General features: G+C 44.8%; 1 protein-coding gene across 2 annotated transcripts in view; it reads right to left on the bottom strand.

Annotated features, from left to right (window-relative positions):
* The window catches only part of PPP3CA (protein phosphatase 3 catalytic subunit alpha), a 196,567-nt gene extending 181,184 nt beyond the window's left edge, over positions 1 to 15,383 (bottom strand). Inside the window, exon 1 of one of the 2 annotated variants that reach the window (XM_055795230.1) lies at positions 14,730 to 15,383. In XM_055795230.1, the coding sequence (XP_055651205.1) occupies positions 14,730 to 14,787 (58 nt within the window). In that variant the 5' untranslated portion in view covers positions 14,788 to 15,383. The remainder of the gene's footprint in view (positions 1 to 14,729) is intronic. The other variant, XM_055795229.1, reaches the window with a different exon arrangement.
* Positions 15,384 to 17,094: the final 1,711 nt, after the last annotated feature.

Raw genomic sequence — 17,094 nt, 5'->3', positions numbered from 1 at the left:
GTTTCAGAGCTAACCCAGCCTGCTCTTCCCTAGGTCCCTACTACCCTGAAACTCTCAGAAGGCTGACCTTACCTAAAATATATCTGACAAAGCTTGGCAGATACGCATCAAGAAATTTGATGTTGCATGTCCAGAAGGTGAAAACAAACAAAAGCATTACTTTCAACAAGGACTCCAGCAAAGAAACAGTTGCCATGTATTACTCCTGTGTTTACAAATTACTGTTTATAAACGCTCTGTTAAGCTTTGTAAAGAAAATACAGCTTTTCTAAAAGACCGATTCTCTGAAGGAAAAAGGAACACTTTGAAAGGAATGTTTTTCACCTAAATAATCCATGGTACTGGATTAGCATAAACTCAGGTGAAGGTAATTCACTCTGCAGTTAAAATACAGAGTGAAAGGATTTTGTAGCATTCCCTAGCTAGACAGAACATCTGATCTCACCAGCTCTTCAAGTTCACGCAGCTGCTCTGCACATTAGAAAAAGTGTTATTACTGCCAACACTTATCTTTGAAAAAAGATGAAACCTGCATTTTTGAAACTAAAAAATGCTTCTGCTAAGCCTTTAGGGAGGCAGTCAAAATTCTTGCCCCTGCATGGCATGGGAAGAATTCACTGCCCTCACACAGCCCTCTATTTTCTGGGAATCATGACAGAACCAGGGTTTAGTTTTGCCAGTTTTGTTATATTAAGACTTTGAGCAAAAATTTTAGAAGCCTTGTGAAACCATGGTAATTTGTTAGTATTTGGTGATAAAATTACTAATTGGAAGCAGCGTGCATCATCAGTTCAGACAAAACATGGTACAAACTGAAGTCAGCTTTTAATCTTGCCCAATATATCAGAGCATCATGATACAACAGATTCAACAATAAATCCCAGCATCATATATCTTCCCTCACAAATAAAGACATGTTTGAATAGCTATAGAGTAACTTTTCCTCTATGGCCACTCTGAAGACGTTTTTTCACTAATATAATCCATAGAAATAATTTCCTCTGGTGACTTATTTGTGACTATGGCAGGTGTCCACTTTACTGAAACAAGCCTTCTCTTTGCATGGCCTGTACCTGTGCAGGAGAAGATGTCATCATCGTCAGAGCCACTTTGGAAGAAATGCCCTGCAGCATGGCTAGAAGAGATATTCCTGGAATAGTCATTCATGCTTCAGGGAGGTGAAGATGCGCTATTAACCACCTGGAGGTTGCTGGGCTTTCTCATCTGCTCTTCATTTCCATCTATTCAAAGCACCTCTTCAGCTCCTTTGGTGTGTTTAGTTGCCAGGGTCATACTTCCAGGTCATGATATCTACATTCAACTGTTCTCTTTCCTTTTTTTAAGCATCTTTGAGGCAACTCTTCAGCACTACTTGCATTTTTGCAAGCAGAAGTTCTCCAGAACAAGGGATCTTTTGACATATGCTTTTCTAATTACAAATAATTAGGTCAAGGGTTTATTAGCTGCACTAGTAAGTCCCCTTTCCAGTTGTTGTTCAGTGTGTTGCAAAGACAGTACATGGATTTAAGCTTCTTTCATAGGGATGTATGTTGCCCCAGGTTTTTATTATACAGTATGATCTATGAGCACCAAGGCAATTCAGACTTTTAAATTACAGTATATGTCTATCATTTTCCTCAAATGTATCTCATCAACTGAGCAACCCTGGAAGCTGCATTTTCACTATAAAAAAAATTATCTCCATTACCCAGATTAATTATCTATGAAGGTGATCCTACCTAGAGAACTTACTGAAGTTTCTGGTGTGGTAGGCTCTAAGTTTTCTGAAGCAGCCAGCACATTTTTGCCACAGTCAAACTCTTCCAAATACTTATGTTTACTTCCTGTCACCCACATCAAGAGATCCCCTTATCACAGGTTTGATTTTATTTTCACATGTGCAATATTTAGGTATTTCCTAGTCAGCCTCACAGGGCAACATGCATCTTCCGAGGGAAACGAAAAAGCACAAGAAAGCAGCAGAGAAAAAAAAATATGCCAGAGAATATTGGAGCTGAAAGGCAATTGCCATCACCCTCAGTTTTAATTGTCATGCCACTATGGAAAAATCAGATTAAGCAAGGACTAGTAAAAGATAACCACTTCCATCCAGTAATTAGAGAAGCGACCTTTCTGATGGTCATGTCAGAAGCATTAGTAATAAGTATGAAAGATTTACATAAAAGCATTTTTCCATTTTTCTTACAGCTGCTCAAAGCAAGTACAGTGGGCATACTATCTGTCCCTGCTTTCAAGGTACACCAAACTCCAGAGCTGTATGTGCTCGGGAGATTCTGAGAATTGTCAAGAGTGATCTGTGCAAATGTTTTGCCAGGAACACTACCAGCTACATATGAATGCTTCAGTTCAAAAAATATGAATAATTTCCCAATACAATATATCTTGCTGCTATATCAAAATAAGTATTTTCAATATATCTTCAAAATAAGATCCTCATAAGCACACAAAGCATTCTTCCTGTAGAATACCTCGTTAGCAGACAATCTTTCATTTTTGAAGGGAGATTTCTGTATTTCATGTTTGGTCAACAGGTCTGTGAATTGAAAACCACATTTTAATTAACCACTTAAGAATTCAGCAGATGATCACAGAATGGTCGAGGTTGGAAGGGGACCTTTGGAGGCCATCAGGTCCAACACCCCTGGTCAAGCAGGGTCACCTATAGCTGCTCAGGGCCACCTCCAGATGGCTTTTGAATATCTCCAAGCATGGAGACTCCACAATCTCCCTGGGCAACCTGTGTCAGTGTTGAAAACTCACTTACTGTGAGAACTGTCAGTTTGAGCCCATCACCTCTTGCCCTGTCATGGGGTACTACTGAGAAGAGCCTTCCTCCCCCTTCTTCATTTCCTCCCAGATGAATGAGATCCCCCTGAGCCTTGTCTTCTCCTGGCTGAAGAGCCCCAGTGTGCTCAGCCTCCCCTCAGGTGAAAGATGCTCCAGTCCCATCGTCATCTTTGTGGCCCTGCACTGAACTCATTTGGGGGGCTGAGCAGGGTGGGTGGGGAAGAGTCTAATGCACATTCAGAAGTCATTGCCATTGAATTATAACCACAAAGATAAGTGCAGAGTAACTTTCTGACTCACAGTACTTTCAAGATTAGCCTAAGTTATACAAACAATATCCTGCAGCGATGTACTGTCTGTGCCAACAGGATACAAGATGTGAGGTCAATACTGCACAAAAAATTCATGCACATTTAAGACTTTCATTAACGGAAGTGATAATCCCTCATCTTCTATGTGGGACATAAACAGTATTTGCATGTGAGATAGGTGTCACCTGAGTTTCAGAGCTCCAAGGAAGCAGCAGTACCTTGTTAAAAAGCAAAGAAGTATGCTTCTCCCTCATGTGCAAGTTCTTCATACGTATAAAGTAACTTTTATTTACATTTAGATTTCACATAGAAACTGCGAGATATGGAACAACTGCAGAAAGTCCAGCAAAGGGCCACTATGATGATTTAAGGGAGTGAAGCATCTCTCCTGTGATGAAAGGCTGAGAGAGCTGGGGCTGGACCAGATGACCTCCAGTGGTTCCTTCTACCTTCAACCTTTCTGTGCTTCTGTGAAGCTGTCAGAGCTAATACCTTTTAGTTACAAGTTGTTGAGAAAAGTTCTTTGACACATCATTCATCAAAATTAAGGATACACTATTTCTCCAGTGGAGTGGTGAGCAGAAGGTTAAATGATAAAGAAAACAACCTCATACCTGCTAAGGTGGTCAACAGCCCAGAAGCTGAACTAATTTGTCAACTGAAATGAATGCAGGTTCTTCCTGTTTTGTAGCACACAAATACGGTGTTTTTTTTTTTAGCTCACTCCTCCTTTCCTCCCTCTACCTAAAGTAACCTCACTTCAGCCCAAACAGCTTAAAAGTCGTCATGGTTAACAGAAACAGTTAAGCACTTTATCTCAGGAAAATTTTAAGATGCAGAAAGGCCATTCATTGACCATCTAAACCAAACTTTAAAGTTATACACACAGAATATGTAACTAAAAATTTCACACAACTACCTTTGCCAGTTCTCTGCTCACTGACAGTCAAGCTCCCTAGTAGCTACTGCACAGCCACCTCTAAGATATTCAGCTAAGCCAACATAATTCATCAGGCAAAGCACTCCTAAAACAGCTCTCTGCTTTTAATTTCTAAACTAGACAGGATTCCCTAAATAAAAGTTTACTGCACTGAGAACACATACCCTTGTGTACTGCGCTCTTCACTTCTTCCCTGAAGTCCCCAACTGTACACCCAACACACCTTGTTTATGCCATTAGGCTCCTCTCTAGTAATCACAGCCACCACCGTTCGTGTGACACAGAACAGTGGGTCTCTCAGGGAAGATTATGTTCCTGCGGAGGTCTAAGAGCACATCTTTAGTACTACCAGTGTGATTTTAATATGAAGAGTTACTCTATTACACCAGAATAACAAGTTTGAACAGATTTTATTTAAGGCAATGCAGATGTGTTCGTTACTGAAGAAAACTCATTATAAGAGGATCCAAAAAAATTGCACATGAGAAAGGTTCCTACTTGGTTTTCCACTGATAAAACACAACCATACATATATAGAAAAGATTCCAGACTACACTTCTGAAGACACAGCAACAGAAAAGCAAATGATTTCTTGGGAAACTAGCCACCTACAGACAGGACCCTTTGCACTTGCTAGATGACAGCACTGCAAAGTAGAGTTGCACTCAGCTCAGTGATAAATGAGAGTTAGTGCTGTCCTGTCCTAAGCTACGTAAGATCAGATATAAAAAGCGGTTTAAACCAAAGAGAAATCATGCATGGAAAAGGAAAGCCAAAATTAAGTTCTAGGATGACAACTGGATTCACAGTTTATTCAAGTTAATGAAAAGACTCCAACTCCCCCAGATTTCAGCAGGTTATGAAGCAGGTCCTGCAGAGGGAAATGTTCCAAGTCACAAACAGCAGCGACATATTTTGATACCTAATTGCCACCACTGCCTATGAAGAAATCCCTGGTGTAAAATAGAGAACAAATACAATAATCTGACTTTCTCATTTTGAAAATGGCATGAAAGGAACAATAAAAGAAAGTTATTGAAGAGAACTAGATTGTTCCCAGCTGTTATAAAATACTACAGCTGTTCGTGTCATTGCAGCTAATGACCAGTTGCACTTTTTCAAAGACTGTAACACAGTATGACCATTGTAATCTACATCAAACTGAAACTTGGCGTGCATCATGGAAAAAAGACTGAAAAATTATTTTAATCCTGTTTGATTTTTTTCTTAAAGTTCTGTTCACAGGTTGTTTTTTATGTTTGGGGGGATAGGAAGGGATTTTGTATGAATGGTTCTGCATTCAAGCTGTCAATTACGTTAAACTGCTTAAAAACCTATGGTAAAAAAAAGTATTAAATTGTCTTTTCCAGTAATAAAAGCAAAATGCAGGCAAGAAATTCCAAATTTGTTATTGAAAAGAGGTGTTCTGAGTAAAACTATCTCAAGTCCAAAAGGGATGATGAAACATCTTTTCTCTGGAGCCAACAACTGGGTGGGCTTCCCCATCTAGAAGCTTTTACTTGTTTTGTTAACAGCACTATATATGAACCAAATCAGATTTTTCATAAGGATTCAAATACACAAATACAAAGAAAAGGTTAAAATATAAAAAACTCCACACAGAGGCAGAAAGAATTTTCAGGTATAACTCTCTCTACTGGCACATTACTCCTTGACAGATGGAGAAAAAGCTAGGGGAAAGCCTGTATTCCCACAAAAAATCTCCACAGGACCTGAACATACTATTTCAAGTAATTTCATGTTGTTTCTAGAGAAAATACATGAGTATGTGTTCCTCTCCAGCCATATGCCTTCCCCTGCAAAATCACCCATGTAGATCTATAGACCAGAAAGAAGTCACAAGCTGCTGCACTGTTGGTTTGTTTTTTTTCCCCTCCCTGTTACCAAGGAAATCACTAATTTATTAAGCAAAGTAGCATTCATTTTACCAGTCTCTCCACTTCAGGAGATAAAAACACTTCAAAGAGGAATTCCAAACACTTCAGAAAGACTACCACCACATACACTCATTTTCATAGGAACCAATGTGGGATTCAGTAACAAACACAATAAAAACAGAGCATCCCTACCCAAAGAAAGAGAAAAGTAATCGTTAAATAGGTACTTAGAACCAAATGCAGCAATGGAAAAAGCTCTAGAAGCTGCACCTCTTTTTCTCGCTTTGGGCCATCTAACTAGGCTGCAAAGGATTTCTTTCCAAATGATGGCTACTTCAAAACATAAACAACTCAGGAACTTTGCTTGATGTGGCCATACAATTACTGGGCTGTCACTATCAGGCAAGTGAAAAAAAATATTAAACAAAGTTGTACAATCTATGTCACAAGTTTAAATTAAAAATTAAAATCCAATCACACACTAAATTAGGGCAAAAGCCTGTAGTTTGGATTCTATTAATTAAGCCTACTGAACAATGCCCAAAGTGAGTGTTAAAGACTGTCTGCAGAATCACATTTGCATAACCCATTTTTTTCCAAGTATTACCAACTTTACCAAATCTTACCTGCAGTTGCTAACTAACTTCTATGCTGGGCTACAAAAACACCAAAGCACAAGTGCTGACACTGCCTCTCTTCTCAAGTTAACCAAAACACACCACTGTCTCTGCTAGCCCTCACAGCTTTCTGCAAACTACATGAGTTGAAACTAACAGTCACGCTGTGAGTTTTCAATGTTACTGCTAAGTAACCTGCAAGCAGCAGCTGAATTGCAAAATAGAGACATCCTTCTGTGACAAGTTGGGTAGAGCTTGAGCGGCACACTGATAGCAGAGTTATTCACTGCGAAGAAAGCCACAGAGTCAGCAGCTAGCTGCAGAATTAACACAAAAGTCTGAGGAAGAGGCAGAACACACTTCCCCTATTCTCATATGCTTCCCCATGGGCCTACAGATGCACCAAAGGAAAGACACCACATTTGATGAACCTCTTGTGTAGGTACGCACCCCCAAATCACAACTACCAGCACTTAGGCTGCTCGAGGTACTTAGCAGTAAGTGTGAGAATAAGGAGAGAAAAGTTTACAGAAGTATAGGAAAGGAACAGACAGGAAAAGAAAGGGCATATTGAAACACGAGGAAGTATCAAAAAAAAAACAAAACAACACACAACTTGCCAAAACGAAAAGAAAGCTGCAACAAGTTGAATACAGCACAGCTTTATTTTGAAGTAAGAAGAAGTTTGAGTGGTAGGCAATCCTCGAACGACGTGTTTTCCAAAACTTCATGAAGTACACCCTAAAAGGAAAGCACACCACCTCCACCTTAAGCACATGGAATTAACTTCTAACTAAAAACACCGGGCTTGACCTCTGGTGCCTTTCCACTCTGCTCCAAACATACATGGTATTAGCTGGAAATTAGTTGGAGATTATGCTGGCATGGTAATTCAATCTTAAATAAGACAGTCACATTCTCCCCATACAGCAGTATTGCCACATGAACATTAACATGACTAACCTTGCTTGTAAATATAGGTATCATTTTTAAAATGCATGTAAATGGCTGTCAAGGAGGTAGTATTCTGGAGATGTTATTTCAACAGTAGCAGCTTTCTGGTAGAACAGTAAATAGGGTAGGGGTAAGTAGTTCAGATTTTTATCTTTAAAAGAGAAATTTATCATAGCACTTATTGTCTCCCTGTTTCTGCATATATGATCTTTTACCTCTTCCTTCATTCAATAATTAAAGGAAAACAAGAAAAATATACCCAGGGTACAATATCCAGCAATAATACATCTGAATCTACAAACCAAGTGGCAGATCACTCAATGAGCTGCGCACTGATGTGAGCTAGGCTGCACATATGCTATAATATTTTTCAGAACTGGGATGATACTTTCCACCACTATTGATTGAGTAGCCATAAAATGATGTTTTATGGGGGAAAGTCAGGGTAAACGACTGATTATCAGAACAGGAAATGATTTAAGTGTTCAGCTGAAAGAACCATTATGCAATTGTAACTTGCATTTGACTCCTGAAACCACACACAAAAGAATGTAGGAAGGCACCTTTTCACAAAGATGATTTGAAGTGGCTTTTACTTCAAAAACTTGTGGCTTCTTTTATGGCATGCTTGAGAAAAGTGTTAAGCATTATCTCTGTATTTTAAAATACTCTTAAGGAAATACTTTTCTCCACATTCTTTGAAGGTATAAAGAGGGAAATATCCCCCACTACATGCTGCTTCAACATTACTGGGAAACCTTGGATGTATTAATATTCATATTTAAATGAAGTTGCAAATTTTAAATTACAGTGCTGCCTGTGTAATTTAAGTAGGAGCCACTCAGCAAAACAGAATAACCTGGGGGGGGGGGGGGGGGGGGGAAACGTGAGTTTGGAGTTTCCAAGCTACAGGTACTTATTTATTGCCATTACTCAAAATTACTTTTGACAGAAAAAGCCTTCAGAAATAACAGACAGAAAGGAATGTGACAAGTTCTGGAAGCCATGGAACTACAAAAAAATCATTTAAAATATCAAGTTATGTAATCAAAGGTAAATATATTTTGCATTTGGTCTTCCTGCCACAATCTGCACAGAAAAGCAAGCATCTATCATCTCTAACCATGCAACATCTATCATCTCTAAGTGGGATGCATGCAATGGAAGTAGATACCATTCAATTTGGGAACAGACAGGAGAGAGGAAACAACTGTTCTCTACAACATCCCACTATGGAAAATGACTTCAGCTGGCTCACAGTTTCCAATTAATGTAAATGCTGATAACATCCAGCACGAACTCCTCTTTTAAGTTTCTTACCACCACCAGTGGTATCAAAAGCACCAGCTCTCCTCCTAGGCTCAGCCAAAAAGAGCAGGTAACAAAAGACAGCTTTAGCCAAAGTGGAATTTAGTAGTATACAAAAGGTTTTCAAACAAACAAGGCAATTTTGTCCCTCGCCTCCTATCAGTCCTGAGACTCAGCACACTCAACAAGCCACTCATAATACAGAGCATGAGAAAAGCCACCCACCCCTATAGCGCAGCAATAACTACATAAGGCAGGCAGCCTTCAGCACAAGCATGGTTTTTCCCCTCTGCCTATACAGCAAAGGACTTGTTTCACTAAAGGGCTTATTTACAGAGTGATCTTAATGACTAAGAGGCTCAGTGAGTTCACAAATCAAAACAAATCACCAGCTTTATTACACAAGCATAACTGTCAAGCTCTGCACTTTGGTTTTGTTTCAGTTTCTCATTACCACATTCACAATAATTTACAAGTGTTATACACCCATCCCACATATCTACAGGTTTACCTGATGTAAAACACAAGAAGACTGCAATACCCAAGCCACATTCAGCTGACAGAATCCACTAGTCTTACACATATTGGCTTAGTTTTGACCACGAGATAAGGACAAAGCTGTTACGTACAAGAAAATAACAAGCTAGCCTCATTTTCTTTATTAAGTAACCATAAAGCCTATGCAAGCTCATTCATTAGTGTTCTGCCCTCAGATGCATCTCGTATCACTTGCTTCACAAAGGTACCAGGGGATCTGCAATTACTGAGTTACCAAAGCTGAGATGGAAGCACACCCATCCCTTCGAATGAAGGTAAAAGCGAATGGCGGAGAGCAGATAATCCCCACCTGTAGCAGTGCCACCTTTCTGGCATAGCTGAAGGTGGATTCTTTAGCTAATAACACTCCTTAAACACAGACTAGGCTTCCTCAGAGCAGGTGAGTACATTCCTAAGTACTATGAGGATAAATTAACTAAAAGAAAAGTAGAGTCAGCTTTCCTGTGGCAACAGGAACAGCTACAAAACAACTACTTCCTTTCCCTCATGAGGATCAGGCAGATACTGAATCTTCAGCACCCTCAGAAGAGGGGGCACACAAACATTTACTTTGTTGTCGTTGGACAGCTGTAACTATACAAGTAACACTGGACCTTGTCATACATTTCCTAACACCCAAGTTTACACCAAAATACATACCAAACTCACCAATGCTACTGACATTCAGGTCATCACATAATTACTCAAAAACTTCTGAAGAGCAGTCCAGCACCACGCAGGATACGTCTATGCTGGAAGAATTACACTCGATTCAGAGACACAGAGGCAGGCTTCTGCAACACACCGATGCAGGACTCCAGCCCAGAGCACAAGCCTTTGGCGAGTACACACAAGTCTCCCTGGACTAATGGAAACTCTAAGCTTCACTGCTGATTCCCATTATTAACAGCAATTTTACCTTTCACGAACCTGAAATTAACACTGATGGCTAACCTATTGATCATGACCTGGCATTCAGATTATATTACAAACAACCAACAGCATGAACACTACAAGACCATTAACAATGACACAGTTTGAAATTCAGAGGCAGCAGAGGCTGGTGTCTAGGTTTTTTGGGTGTTGTCAATTGTTGATATGCGGACACTTCCGCACACACTGCACAAAAGGAGATTACCAAGACCAAGGTTCACAAGCTGTGGCAGCGACCCATCTAAACAGCTGAGATAAAAAGATTTCATTAAAACTCCACTTTCTTTCAAGGGGTGAAGGGGGGGGGGGGAAACCCCAAACCACTCAAGAGCACATAACCATCTGCCTAGAATAATCACAACAATTATTGTACCTAGTTAACAGCAGGATTTCCAAGAAATACTGACTTTACTTCTTTGTATGACTACTCCAGTTCACTTTCAAAGTTTTTATTTGGGATTACTCTGCTTTAGAGCAGTATTTCTAGAAGGCAGTAACGCAACACTGAATATTTTAAGGAGGTCAAGTAACACGATACACAGCTTTTCCCTCCAGGTCGGTGGGGTTCAAATCTTGCTTATGTCAGTAGTGACCAAAAGTTGTTGACATCAGACAGCTGTTATGTGACCCATGAGGAATGAGCTAGTATCCTCAGTCTAGTTTTTCCTGAACAGGTATTACTACCTTCACAAGAAGCACCTAGCCCACACTGGCTGGCAAGTCTCAGGAGTTAACAGCAGCTTAGATAAGGAATAGCTTCCTCAGTCCTAAAGGAGAACAAGAACTTAAAAACAGCTCTGTCCAGGTGAAGGGTGCATCATCCCTCTAACAAAAAAGCAAGGAATTTCAATTTGTAAGTACATCAAGTCAGCACTTGCTGCAACAGTATGTTGTCCTGAGCCTTGCTCCGGCAAACTTCTGAATGTACAGGTGACTGTATTTGCAGTCAGACCAAACTGTTACTGCTCTACAGGATCACAAAATGCAGAGAGTAAAGGTGAATTGTCTAGTTCGCAGCATAACATACATGTCATCTTCAGAAGGGCACAAGAGTACATCAAAGAATTACTTCTCAAACCATAACTGCATCCTCTGGATTCACATACTTTTCCTTTAGGTCAACAGAACACAGTTGTGTCAACTTCAACAAAAAATAATTTGCTTTTGGAAATTTCATGTCACACACAGGCTTCAACTTCTTCACACTGCTCATTGCACAAAAGTGTCAGATCCAAAAATTTCACTCCAACCATCAAAAGTAATAGTGCACCAGCTGCATAACAGAGGTGGGAGAAGACCAGGACTATATAAGCATTAGGGACTCCTAAGGTTTTTTTTCCCCTTCTCCCAAAAGCATGATTTATTTTTGATTCAAATCAGTTTAAGTACAGTTCAGACAATTCAATAAGCAAAGCAAAATAAGTATGAGATGAGGTCCTCACCTATGGAAATACCCTACTTCTCAGTATATTCGAGCTTCTTAAGCATGAGAAGAGGGGGGGAAAGAAAAAAAAAAAGCACACCCACAGCAACCCCCCGAAGAGCCAGTTCTCAGCCACAAGCAATCTGCACAAAGCTGCTGTAACCATAACCCCCCCAAACCCACCTCACTGTTATGTAACAGTACCAAGACAGGATTTTCACCAGCCAGCCCAGAACTGTTGTTAGAAAGAGACATCTCCTGTCATGCAACAGCAAATTTAAAGGGTTTAAAAAAAATCCAAACAATAAAAACAAGCAAAAAAAGCCCACACATGCAAACAGAAGAGACAGTTTAATCCACAGCCTACATCCATATGTTAAAAACATTTCCTTTCCAAGTAAGGTTTTATGATATTACAACTTAAAAAAATAAAAAGTTGTTTTCACAGGTTCTCTCTCACCAACACTGGAATATCTGGTTTTCCTCTCTAAAATACCAAGGCCCTCCAACCGCTTGTATAGATGCTTAAAAGGTGCCTTTTTCTTTCTTATAATTATTCCTTATTCATTTAACCTTGCAAACCTATTTCATCAGTTGCTTATCTCAAGCAGGTACAAATCATGTCCTATAGGAAAGACACAAAGTAATCTTGTCTTGTATCTATTAGTATTACCACCAATTGTTTTCTTACTCTATTTCCTTACAACCTATACAAAGGCAGTGTGTAAAGTCCCTACAATACAGCAAAGAATAATCCTATTAAGAATCTGTTTACTGTGTACTACTCTTTAGATGCTATTTTAAGACCTTGAAAGGATTTCAATATTTAATAAAGGACTGAACCAGTTAAACAAATCTTCACATCTCCACTGAAACACTAACATTATGAGACAAGTTACCAGGTGAGATGGACATTTAAGCAGCATGTATGTCCTGTTCTTTTTGTTCAATACTTTAACTCAGTTTTACAAAGTTGATTTCTGTTTTAGTTGCATTATAAAAATATCTAACTATACATACTGTAAGTTTTCTTTAACTATACATACTGTAAGTTTTCTTTAACTATACATACTGTAAGTTTTCTTTAACTATACATACTGTAAGTTTTCTTTAACTATACATACTGTAAGTTTTCTTAGAAATAGTGCCTTCAGACGTTTGAGACATTACAGGTGTGAAAAATGCAAAAAGCAGTTACTGACAAAACACATTAAGATGCACTGAAACTACTGAGGGTTTTGTAAACATAGAGATAATTCCTATTCATAATGAACATGGACTTAAGCCAAAGGAAGGTCTGCCACAGCAAAGATCAGGACATTTGGTCACGTATTAGGACCAAGGCAGATCAAATCAAATAAATAAAAAAAATATAAAAAATAAGTTAGGCATCCCATAATTGTGAAAATGTCTTCCCAATGGGATGGTCATTTGTTATTTCTACAGAAGATAAGCATCAGTTACACATAGATGCTTGAGGCTTCTAAAGCCTACACTTAGTGTGATACAACAGTAGTAAATATTCTAGATATTAGAAAGAAGGTAAGGTGAATTCCCAAGCCATTTTTTAAAAATTATTGTAATTACATTTCTTACAGCATCGTAAGATCTACAATTTCACTTGGAGGGAAAAAAAATAAGTAAGAGGCTAAAAGGCACGAGGAGGTAAGTACAAATATAAATACAAAAATATAAGTATTATGCCTTTCCAAATAACACACTGAGTGTTCAGTTTTGGTGTACACTCACGTAAGTACAAAAGCGTATATATACACCAAGGCCATTTCAATTTACAGCCTCTTGGGTTCTGGAAGGATGCATACTGCATCTGGGATCTGTGCTTTTCCACCATAGCATGCTGTACTGGTGCACGAGTTATAACCCAACCAGGTGAAGTACACGGTGTCCAAGTGCACCCTGCGGTGCGGCCGGGGGGGGGGGGGGGGGGGGGGGGCGGCAAGCAACTGAACACACACGCACTTCATGCACATGTGCGATTTCAATCGGGCACTGCCCCAGTCAGACCTTGATCTGTACCGCAGGGCACAATATGTTGTTAATCCAAACTCTTAATTTGTTTACAGGGCCGCGGCTGGCAGCGCACGCATACCTCCGACCCCGAGCGAGAATCATGGAGCCGGTCCGTGCGTGTGCCAGGCGCCCCCACGCACATCCGCACGGCCGCGGTACGCCTGCGGGATAACTTCACATCCCCGCAGGCCGGGCCAGCGGTAAGCGCCGGCGATGGAGCAGGAGGAGGCGGCGGCAGCAGCAGCCTTCGCCACCTCCCACAGCGCCCGCGCCCCGCCGCCCCCCTGCGCCCACGGCCACGGCCCCCCCCCGCGCCCGGCATCCCCGCCGCGGGTGCCGCGGGGGCGGCCCTGCAGGGAGCGAGGGGGGGTGGGACGACGGCACAAGGGGGGACACGACACGACAGCGCTGGCGGTCCTCCCGCAGGGGGGCTCGGTCGGGGGGCAGCGGAGCCCCGGCTGTCTGTTTCCAGGCATCCCTGCTGCATGCGGGGAGCCGAACGGCTGTGACAAGCGGCGGCGCAGCCTGCGGGGGGGCTCCGGGCGGCGCAGTCCGGAGGCGGAGGAGGAGGAAGGGGGGATGCCCGGAGGAGCAGGCGGGCTGGGGGAGGGGGCCGAGCCCTGCCCCCCTCTCCCCCAGGCACCGGGGCGGGTGAGGAAGCTGGGGCTCCCCCTCTCTCTCGCGCCAGCCCTGTGCAGCGCCTTCAAGGCGAGAGGGGGAGGCGGCGGGGGGAGGAAGGGGGGGGAAATGCTGCAATGGAGCGCCGGGCGGGCAGGCGAGGGAAGCCGCAAACCCTCCACTGGGGCCCGGCGCAAGCCCCCGGGCCGAGCCCGCCGCTTCCAGCAGCCGTGCCGCCGGCAGCCCCGCGGTACCTGCCCGGGGCGGGGACGGGGGGGGGACGGAGGCGACCCCAGCCGGGGGCACGGCGGGACGACCCGGCCGAAAGGGCGGCGGGGGCGCAGCACCCACCTTTCACCACCCTGTCCGTCGTCGATAACTTGGGATCAACGGCCTTATGCTCCGACATGTCCGGCGGCCGGGGAGGCGGCGGGGCTCTCCCCCCTCGGGCAGGGCAGGCGCGGGCTGAGGCGGCGGCCGCCGCTGCGGTCAGGGCTCCGGCTCCTCCGCTGCGGCCGAAGTTGCCGCGTCCCGCCGCCGCTCGCTGGCTCGGCTGGGCTCTGCCGGGCTCTGCCGCGCGGTGCCTTCCTCCTTCGTCTTCCTCCACCCCCGTCCTCCTCCTCCTCTTCCTCCTCCAGTTAATTATTGCTCGCTTTCAATCACGCCTCCGGGCTGCTGCGAACGGCTCGCTCTTTCCCCCCCCGCCAAGGACCCCGGCGACAACACCCGCGGCGGGCGGCTGTCAGGCGGCGCCGGCAGGAAAAGCCGCGAGTGGACGCGGGCAGCAGGAACAGCCAGGTTGCACAGGCAGCGGCCAGCCCTGCGCTTCCTTCCTCCGCGGCGCGCCGCCGGCTGCTCCGGCTCCTCCCGCCGCCGACCGCACTGGATGGGGATCGGGGTCCGGATCCGTCTCTCCCCCCCGCAGGGTCTCTCCCCTCACTCGCACCGACACCGGCCGCGGCCCCGCGGCGCTGCACACGCTCCGCGGCGCAGCCCCCCTCGCGCCGCCCGGCCCCGCCCTCCCGGCTCCCGCTCCCCCGCGCCGCCATTGGCTGCCGCCGAGCTGCCAGTCACTGTCAGGTAGCCCCGCCCCTCCCGCGCCGCACCGCCCAGGTGCACCGCCGGGGCCGCCCCGCGCAGCGCTCCGCCGCCGTGCCCCGCGGGGCCGCGGCCCGGCAGGCGCGGAGGGGCGGCGGGGGCCGCGGGCGGGGCGGGGGAGCCCGCGTGTGGCCGCGGGGGCGGCCGCCACTCGTCACTCACGCCGGCTGCGGCGCGCCCGGTGGCCGCGCCTGCGTGCCGGGCCGCCCCGCGCGGGTGCCCCGGCTCCGGCCGCCGCCCCGAGAGGGGGCCGTTTGCGACGGCAGGCAGGCACCGGCTGCACCGTGAGCGAAAGGGCAGCTGCTCTGGGTCAGTCTGGGGGTAGCGAACGTGTCCCCGGGCGTGTCCCCGGGCGAGCGGCCCTCCGTGAGGGGCGGGGGGAAGGGCCGCCCCCCGCCCCGGCTGTGCCGGCGGCCCGGCGCGCCTGGCTTGCAGCGCGCAGCCTGCTGCGGGGGCCGTCCCGCCCCGCCGTCGGCTCCAGCGGCCCGGCAGGGACAACGGAGATGGCCAGATGTGGGATGGGCAGCGGTCGTCGTCCCCTGCTGGAAGACGACGAGCCTTACTTCATGTTTCTTGGGGGATTGGAAAGTCATTTTCATCCGTGATGGTGTCCCCCATCCTTTCAGACAACATAAATATTGTTCAGGGCTTGTTTATACATGTAGTTGTTCAGGAGGAGTTATTCCTGACTAATTTCATGACTAATTTCCAGAATAAGGCTGAGCTGTTCTGGTTTAGTTTAATACTGTGATTTTTAATTAAAGAGGAAAATAGGGCACACCTGTCCTGGAAGAGGGATGTTTACAGAGCTGTTGGACAGCTTCTGTGTAGATGAGCCAAGAATCAGCAGACACCTAACCCGGCCTCCCGTTTCCCTCCAGGGTGATGTACGACGTGCTTGCTTAGCAGACACTATTGCTTTAGAGAGCCACAAAGAAAACAAGATGGCAGTTATACATACTCTCTGCTTTGATTTGCCTGACGTTTTTAGGGGTCTTTTTGTTGGCTGGCCTTGTGGTATTTTCACTGAACATGGGAAGATGCAGTATGCGACTGACATTCAGTACAGCAGCAGGAGTTCTCAGCCTGTTCTGACAACAGTGGTGAGCTCCATGTGGTGTGACCATCCTTCGGCCCTATAAGCACAAACTACCTGGGTAACAAAAGTTCCCATTTGAGGTTCCTGTCACAATGGTAATGCAAGAATATGAAACAGATCTAGGGCTCAAGCAAGGGTCTTTTATGTATGCCCAAACAAATCCTGAAGCCCGTGACACGTATGCAGAAGGCTACCCATATGTTAGGCATACTCCATGAAGCACCAAGTGCACAGAAGAATCTGGGCAAGAAAAACAGGCTACATCTTCATCCCCGCTGCTGGGAATCACTGGCTTAGCGGCACTCAGTGCTCAGACACAGAAGCAGAAGCAGCATGTTAGGAATGCAGTATGGCCAGTAAATTCAGCTCTTGCCTACACCTTGTGGGCCACAACTTCATGAGACGCGGAAGACCAGTTTGGATCTGTCCTTCTGTGACTGCAGGCTGTTTGCATGAGTCATCTGGATTCTTCTCGATAGGCTGCAATAACAGAGACTCTGGGTCTCTCCAGCTTATGCT

The sequence above is a fragment of the Falco peregrinus genome, chromosome 2 (genome assembly GCF_023634155.1).
Source record: "Falco peregrinus isolate bFalPer1 chromosome 2, bFalPer1.pri, whole genome shotgun sequence".
Lineage (NCBI taxonomy): Eukaryota > Metazoa > Chordata > Aves > Falconiformes > Falconidae > Falco > Falco peregrinus.
The sequence above is the reverse complement of the archived record's forward strand: the minus strand, read 5'-3'. Positions and strand labels throughout refer to the sequence as shown.